The sequence below is a fragment of the Aristolochia californica genome, unplaced genomic scaffold (genome assembly GCF_029961685.1).
Source record: "Aristolochia californica isolate CCGP_79_NKW_82.1479 unplaced genomic scaffold, dmAriCali1.0.hap1 SCAF_5, whole genome shotgun sequence".
Taxonomy (NCBI): Eukaryota; Viridiplantae; Streptophyta; class Magnoliopsida; order Piperales; family Aristolochiaceae; genus Aristolochia; species Aristolochia californica.
This window is the reverse complement of record NW_027182214.1, coordinates 8944261-8953073: the sequence shown is the minus strand read 5'-3', so window position 1 is coordinate 8953073 and position 8813 is coordinate 8944261. Positions and strand designations below refer to the sequence as shown.

The 8813-nt window shown below is 35.5% G+C and overlaps 1 protein-coding gene across 1 annotated transcript; it reads left to right on the top strand.

The window, feature by feature from the left end:
- Window positions 1-2920: 2920 nt before the first annotated feature.
- LOC137966154 (uncharacterized) lies at window positions 2921-7982 on the top strand. Its single transcript, XM_068812685.1, is given in 8 exon segments — window positions 2921-3695; window positions 3698-4146; window positions 4950-5066; window positions 5155-5333; window positions 5439-5532; window positions 6227-6304; window positions 6425-6526; window positions 7447-7982. Coding segments are annotated over 8 exon segments (1194 nt in total). The 5' UTR covers window positions 2921-3649; the 3' UTR covers window positions 7576-7982.
- Window positions 7983-8813: the final 831 nt, after the last annotated feature.

Sequence of the window (8813 nt, the reverse complement as noted above, 5' to 3'; positions counted from 1 at the left end):
AAAATATTGCAAAAATGCCCTTGTGGCCTATTAATTCTTTAACTGAAATAAAATAAAGTAAATTAAAGAAAAATAATTAATTGAACTCTAAATAACTTAATAATATTATTGCGTGCATAACATACTTATTCTCCTCAAAGTGAAAGCAAAGGTCAATTTCATTTTTATGCATACTTATTCTCCTCGAAGTGAAAGCAAAGGTCAATTCCATTTTCTTTGGTTCATACTGATGTGAGGGGACCCATGAACATCTCTAATTTTTCCCGTTCAAAGTACCTCATTACACTTGTTGACGATTTCTCTCGCATTACATGGTTGTTCTTATTAAAAGAAACATTGGAGGTCTTACCTCTCTTTAAGTCTTTTTATGCCATGGTGTCAACTCAGTTTAACACCACCTTAAAGATCCTTTGATTAGATAACACCAAGGAATATCTGTTAGCAGACTTCCAATACTTTTGCATAGATAAAGGCATCATTCACCAAACTTCTTGTGTCTAGACACCAGAACAAAATTATGTGGCTGAAAGAAAAAATAGACACCTTCTTGAAGGTGCCTGTGCTCTACTGCATCATATGCATGTGCCTCATTTTTACAGGCTACATGCTATCCTTATGGCTTATTATTTTTTTTACCAAGCTACCTTCTTCGTTGCTTGGTAATAAGACACCATACTCTCATCTCTTTCCTTGTGATGAGCCTTTTTCTCTTCCTTTGAAAGTTTTTGGATGTACCTATTTTTTTCATGTTACATCCCTCATACTACTAAATTGGATCCTAGGGCCATTAAATGTGTTTTTTAGGCTACTCTCATACTCATGAAGAATATGTGTTACAATCCTTCTCTCAAGAAGATATTTGTTTCTAGTGATGTGACATTCTTTGAATAGCAACACTTTTATTCATCCATCGGTGCCCCACTTGGTTTTTTTGTAGCAAATGATTTCCCTAAGCCTATTGTGCTGATTGATGACTAAGCAGTTCATGGCCATAATGACATACCTGCTTCGCCTCCTAGAGCATAGGTCGAGACTACACCTGTGGAGTCTCTAGACCCCTCTAAGGTAATTTCTCCTTCTCCACCTCCTATTTTTTGTCCTTCATTTGATACTCGACTGCTTGCTCTTCAAAAAGTGCCTAGGGCATGCACATGACCATCTACCTCTCACCCCATTACTAATTTTTATCTACCATTGGTTATCCCTATCTTGTTGTCATTTTATTGCCTCTATTTCTTTTGTTGTTATTCCTCAATCTTATCAGGTGGTCCTACAACATCCAGGATGGAAAATGGTCATGGATGAAGAGATGACAACCCTTTATGACAATTATATGTGGCAACTTGGTCCCCTACCATCTGGCAAAAAGTCGGTGGGGTGTAAATGGGTATTCACTGTCAAACAGAATCCAGATGGCTCCGTGGCCCGCCTTAAAGCCAGACTTGTGGCTAAAGGCTATACTCAATGTTATAGGATTGATTATGAGGAAAAAAATTTCACCAATCACCAAGCTCAATTCGGTACCTCTTTTATTATCTCTTGTTGTTAACTCTCGATGGCTTGTTTTTCAGCTAGATGCGAAGAGTGCTTTCCTCAATGGCGATATTAAGGTGCAAATTTATATGTAGCAACTACCTGGATACATAGTTTGAGGGGAGTTGGTATGCCACCTAAAAAAATTATTATATGGTTTGAAGCAATCTCTGCGTGCCTGGATTGATAAGTTTAGTCAAGCAATGCTTTGATTCAGGCTCACAAGGTGCTCTGTGGATCATTTTGTATTTATCAAACATACTGAAAAAGGTGTGGTACTATTTCCTTTGTATTTGGATGATATTATTTTGACAGGTAATGATACCGATAGCATCAGTCAAGTCAAACATAAGATATGCAATGAATTCAAGATAAAAGACTTGGGACTCTTTAAATTATTCCTTGTTATTGAGGTTCTTCAGTCCAGGTATGGTGATATCTTATCATAGAGAAAATATGTTTTTGACTTGCTTAAATAAACAAGAATGATGGTGTATCGCTTTGCTAACACCCCTATGGATTCTCATTATTTACTAGTCATGTCACCCCTACATACGTGGGTGTCTTTTAACGTTATTCTTCCAAGAAAGTTTCATTATGATGCAAGTTAATCCCAACAATTTACACGAATTTGTTTTATTTTGATCTTTGGGTATCATATGAGATAAAAGTCAAAATCATTGAACACTAAGAAAAAAAGTTTATTAAGAGTTAAATTGTTAAACTTAACAAAAATAGATATTCAAATTAATATATATTAAAATAAAAAATATAGATAAAAATATATTATATAATATTTAATTACATAATCATAAATAAATATTATACTTATTTATATGATGTGATACCAGCTCAAACGACGTTCATACCCGGTTAACTTGAGTACCTTGTCATTTTCTTTGGTCAATGACTAGACATTTATAATACGTAATAAATTCTATTTTATATTTATGATAAATATTTAAATTTATATATATAAATTATTGTAGTATTTAATTATTTTGAAGTTGCTAAAAAAGGGGTTGTGAATCTTGGGCTATGCAACACCTTATTCATGGTTGTTAAAGAATTTAAAACCTTATTTTGATTTCCGAATATGTGATAGAAGAACAAAATAATTTTTATTTTTATATGTAAAAAATACGTATATATGTGAATACGTGATAGAAGACCAAAACAAATTTATAAAACTCACAAACATGACCAACAAATTTATAAAAATCACAATACGTATTGACAACAGACATGTTATTGCCGATGATTCAAGCCAAAGCTCCCAAGTTCCCAGCGGGCGAAAACGCGTTTCTGGGTCATTTGTGGAGTAGTCGTGTTGAGTGAAATAAAAGAGCTTTATCGCAACTTCAAATGTCTGAGTTTCATTCACCCAGGTCATGGCCATCATTAAGCCAACACCATGACCACGATCATCTAACGGAAAATGCCCCAAAAAATTATCTCCGCTCTCCGTTTTTCTTCCTCAACCTCCTCCAGCCACTCTTCCCTTTTTCGATTCATCTCCATCAAATACCTTTTTTTCTTTTCCCAAATTACATCATATAACAAGCTCTAAATGGGCCAAGTGGTTGGTTTTCCTTCTCTTTCTTTCGGGTTTTTCTGTTTCCGACGGTGTGGGTTTTTTCTAGTTCGACAATCTCTTGAGAAAAAACCTGCACCGGGAGTTCTGCAGTCTCGTTTTCTCGGGGAGCCTTGTTTTAATGAGGAAAACAGCTCAGAAGATTATAGGCATCACCTCCTATTCTTGTATTTTTTATTTTATTTTTAAAGGTTGGAAAGGGTTTCGTTTGGATAAATAGTGCTTTCTTGTTCTGAGGTGCCATACGCTTTAGCTGCTTTTGGTCTTCTGAATAGATTGTAGGGCACCTACGATCCTTCTATATTTTTATGTTTTTTTAAACTACTTTTAGTTTACCTTTGCATTTCATGGTTTCGTTTTGAGTCTATCAAAAGGTTTCTGTAGAAGAGCAATTTCGATCTTTAATGCCTCGAGGAACCTTTGATGCATCTATAAATTAATTGGATATATCGAATCCTCCTCCGTCGTCTATTGGGAAAACAATCTCCTTCTTCCCATTCGTCAATATCAGTTACGCGGGAGATGTTCGGCACCCATATGCGAGAAGTTTCTCATGACCTCCAAAGTCAGAGGCAATGTTGGAAGACAGCAACCAATCCAGAAGAACAAATTTTGTCGTTAAATTCCAAGACCTCTATGGGTTCACCGTGGAAGGAAACGTGGATGATGTGAATGTGATGAATGAGGTTAGGGAAAGGGTGAAGCAACAAGGAAGAATATGGTGGGCAATGGAAGCTAACAAAGGAGCGAACTGGTATCTGCAACCAGAGATATCTTCCATTTTTGAAGGCATTACTGTTTACTCCCTGAAATTTTCGGCTCTGGCAAACACGATTAAAAATACGATTGCTTTGAAGAAACTAATCAGGAAGGGAATTCCACCTCTTTTACGGCCAAAGGTGTGGCTTTCTGTTTCTGGGGCGGCCAAGAAGAGATCCACTGTTCCGGATAGTTATTTCCATGATCTGATTAATGCCGTCCAAGGGAAGGTCACACCTGCAACAAGACAGATAGATCATGTATGTAAGTTTGTCTTTTGATCTTCTTTTTAATTGTGTCGTTTCTGGTATTAGTAGTTTACTATATATGTTTTATTTTAATATTAAATTGACTCTTGGTGATCCTTTGGCCTTTGCTTCACAATTTGTGATGGTCTTTGAGGTTATTTTACAGTTTCATGACTTCTTTTCTCTGCTTGCTTTTTATGATTTTTAGTGGTGTTTTTTTTCTTCTGAATATGGTTTATCAATTGAATATACACTGATTGTCTTATGCAATCTAATCTAAAATTTTAATCTAAATCAACATTTTTGGAGCAATAACTAGTGCCACATCCTGGCTTTTCCGTCCTTTTTGTGATCGATGAATGTCTGTTGGTGGAAAGTAAAAAGATACATCCTTTACTTAATCAGAATAGGCAGCTTTCAATAATCTAATTGTGTATAAAGTATAAATGGAAAAAGTAACATGACTTTTTAAAAAAATTCTTTTTATTTTTTAATTGTGTATAACTTTGAAGTGGAAAAAGAAACACTAGTTTAGGTTCAAAAGCTCTATGTCAGCAGGAAATGAGATAAAAGGTGATCTTTTTCCTTTACTTGAATAGGTAAAGCTGATTCCTAGCAAAGATGGGACAAGGATTTGATGACTATATGATGATAATGCATCTGAAAACATATTTAGCTTCTGCATTTAGCTTAAATGAATAGTCATGATATTCTTTTTTCTAGTGTAATGTATAATTGTGGACTTTTATGAGCATGCTAAACTTTCTAGATGATATTTCTCCATAGCTCATTTAAGTCTTTGTTAAAAAATGCAGGATTTACCTCGCACATTCCCAGGTCATCCATGGTTCGACACTGAAGAAGGTCATGCATCTTTACGGCGTGTGCTTGTGTGTTACTCTTTTCGAGATTCTCATGTTGGGTATTGTCAGGTAAGGCAACCTTGTGTTTTTTTACTTTGGTTTAAGCCCTTCTTACAACCGATATGGTGATGGTTTTAACTGTTACTTTATTGCTTAGGGTTTAAATTATGTGGCAGCACTGCTTTTGTTAGTAATGAAGACAGACGAAGATGCATTTTGGATGCTTGCGGTCCTTCTGGAAAATGTATTAGTAAATGATTGTTACACTGACAACTTGTCGGGATGCCATGTTGAACAAAGGGTCTTCAAAGACATGCTTGCTAAAAAATGTCCAAGGTATGTTCATTAATTATCTACTTTTTTGGATTATTGAATGACAAGCTGATGAAATTAAACTTCTCTTGTATTTTTTTATACTCATTCTCTGCTAACAAATTGCAGGATAGCTGCTCACCTGGAAACTATGGGTTTTGATGTCTCGCTTGTGGCCACAGAATGGTTTTTATGCCTCTTCTCTAAGAGCTTGCCTTCTGAGGTAGATTTAAAGCATTGGTGTTTGTTTATTGTTTTGTGCACCTCGGTTTAGGTAAAAAAAAAAAAAGGTTTGTTTTATAGAAATGAGTGAAGCAACAAAATAATTTGGTTAAAACTGTTGAAAACCTCACAAGCATGGAATTTGTATTTTCTGGCTTCTTCATATTTTTCTTCTATTGGTTGATTTAAGTTGTTTACAAAATCTTTATACTGAGCAGGCCATTTGTCATTGGGGCTATTGTCTGTCTTAAGCTTCCCTTGTCTCGAAAACCAGAAAGGAGGATTGTCTCTTGGTTCTCAGTTGACTGATATTGTTCAATTGAATAAAAGATATCACCTATGCTGCTGACCATTTTCAAAGATTTTTGGTAAAACCTCCAATTTTGTTGCACATTTGTCAAGAAATAGTTGTTTATAATTGGTCCCTATTTTCAAACCAGAATTTTTAATACTATAATTGGGTGCACATGTAGATTATGCCTGGTCTGACCCGGCTACAAGATTGACTTCTTTCCGTTAATAAAATCAAATTCTGGGATCACCTAACTGCTTTTTATTTCACTGTTTTCATGAAAAAAGTAGCATAGAATGATACATAAAGATACATGCAAACAGCTACCTGGGCTTACCAAATAGGATAACTTCGTGTGAGTTTCTGGGTTCTAAATATCTTCTCCTTCCGAGACCATTTGCAGACAACCATGCGGGTTTGGGATGTCCTTTTCAATGAAGGGGCACAAGTTTTATTTCAAATAGCATTGGCAATATTCAAGGTATACGATATTTGCAATCTTTTTAGTTGTTCTATTTTTGAAGAAAATATGTAGCTTGTCAGAGCAAAATTGTGAATTGCTTCTAATTTTTTTCATCTGACTATCAATCAAAATCTGCAGAGAAAGGAAGAGGAGTTGCTAGCTACCCTTCAGATAGGAGACGTCATCAGTATCCTGCAAAATGCCACCCACCATCTGTTTGATCCTGACGAACTGTTGGCAGTAAGTCAAATTCATTAAGTACTTTTGATAATTGAAAATTTTTACTTGCCAAATGATTAACACTTGATAATGTAAGATTAATGTGAGTGTTATTTTACAGAGTTTGTTAAACTAATGCAACTTTCCCATTTATCTGACTTAGAACAGGCTGTTAATACTAACTGGAGAAGTCATTGTTATTATCTTGTGACATGTACAAAATCTAGGAACCTCGTTATTGATGGTAAGGGGGGTTCTGTAAACTGTGTGCCAAACTTTTCTGTTGTTGTCCAACTGATAATTCCAGGAAAGAAATCTCATGCAAAGAAACAAGGAGTTCCATTTTATATGTAATTCCAAGAAACCAATTTGATCTTACATACACAATGTTAATAAAATTTTCATTTTTTGTTGAATAATATCCAGTTATCGATTGTTCTGATTGTTTCTGTTGGACAATCACTGGAGTTTACTAGACATGCAACTTAGATCTTTCTGTTTTTTGAGGGTGAGTTTTAACAGTTTCCTCTGATTTTATGCAAAGAAACAAGGAGTTCCATTTTATATGTAATTCCAAGAAACCAATGTGATCTTACATACACAATGTTAATAAAAACTTTCATTTTTTGTTGAATAATATCCAGTTATCGATTGTTCTGATTGTTTCTGTTGGACAATCACTGGAGTTTACTAGACATGCAACTTAGATCTTTCTGTTTTTTGAGGGTGAGTTTTAACAGTTTCCTCTGATTTTATTCAAGTGTTGATGTTTCCAGTCCTCGGAGATAAAACTACTGATGATATCCAAGATGTGTTAGTTTACTGTTGAGGTGGTTGAGAACTGCTAAAATTCACATATACCCATTCCCCCGAGTTTGCATAATCTTTAACATGAAAGACTTGGAAAGAGACTTACTGGTCACTTCTTTGCTTACTTGCAGGTGGCTTTTGATAAAATCGGTTCAATCAATGCTATTGCAAAGCAAAGGAAAAAGCAGGAACCTGCTGTAATGGCTGAACTAGATCAAAGATTACGACGCCTCAACTCCTTGAAGTTAGAGGAGAAATGACCAGTTTTGGAGATCAGATTTCTACTGTATATTGGTATTTCGTTTTGTAGTCATCATGGGTACATAAATTTTGATTCTAATATGTAAACATACTGTTTTTTTTGTTTTGTTTTTGCGCAGGCCACATGAAAGCCACGTTTCTGCTGTAACAGACTTGGCTGAAGTGCACTATAAATGTACATTATATTCAAAAGAGCTTGACATTGCAACTCTGGCTTACATTACTTCCTCCCAAAAAAACAGAGGCTGCGTTCTGAGGAATGAGAGTCAGGAGTAATCAGATAGGATACAGTGGGAATCCTTGGGAAGGTACACGAAGTTCCCAATGTTACAGGTAGTAGGAAACAAAAGTGGGACATGAAACAGAAACTTGAAATGGATAATGGAAAAAGGAAAAAGCTTGACAAAGAAATACAATAAGAATTTAATATGGAATTTTAGGGAATGTCAGCTGCCAGTTTTACCAGATTTACTGTTGCATCCATCCAAATATAATAAGATTTGGAGTAGAATTTCTTACACAATGATTTGAGTAAGCTTAGTTGCTTACATTGTTTTCCAAAATGTAATTCTATCTTGTTTGATTGCACAATTACTCATCCCTATTAGCAATTATAACGACATGATTAACGAAGAGGAAAATACAAGAACGAAGAAGACAAATGGTTTTACGTGGTTCGGCAGTATGCCTACATCCGTCGGAGCGATGACACAAAAATTTCACTATTTTCGAATAGGGTTACATATGTGTATTTTATACTAACTCTAGATGTATAAAATATAAAATACATAAATACCCCCTATACAAAAACAATCCCCCCGCCGACCTCACCGTGAAACCTCACATCTATGTGTTTAGTCCTCGTGTATGAAGTACCTGGTTCTTTGCCAAATAAATGGCACTCTAACTGTCACAATGCAATTGAACTCCACCTTGCTGGACACCCAGCTCCTCGATATGTATGCCACAAAGCCTTCTTGGTAGCCTCAGTTATAACCATATACTCTAACTCGATAGTAGATAGTGCAACTATAGACTGTACTTTGGACCTCCAACAAATAAGTCCTGCAACAAGAGTAAATACATAACCTATGGTAGACCTCCTGTCATCTAAGTCCCCTGCATAGCTTGCATCTACATATCCCACAACTGAAGGGTCATTTTGTTGTCTACTAACCATGATGTCATAGTCTATAGTACCCCTTAAGTATATGAAAATCCACTTGACTGCATCCCA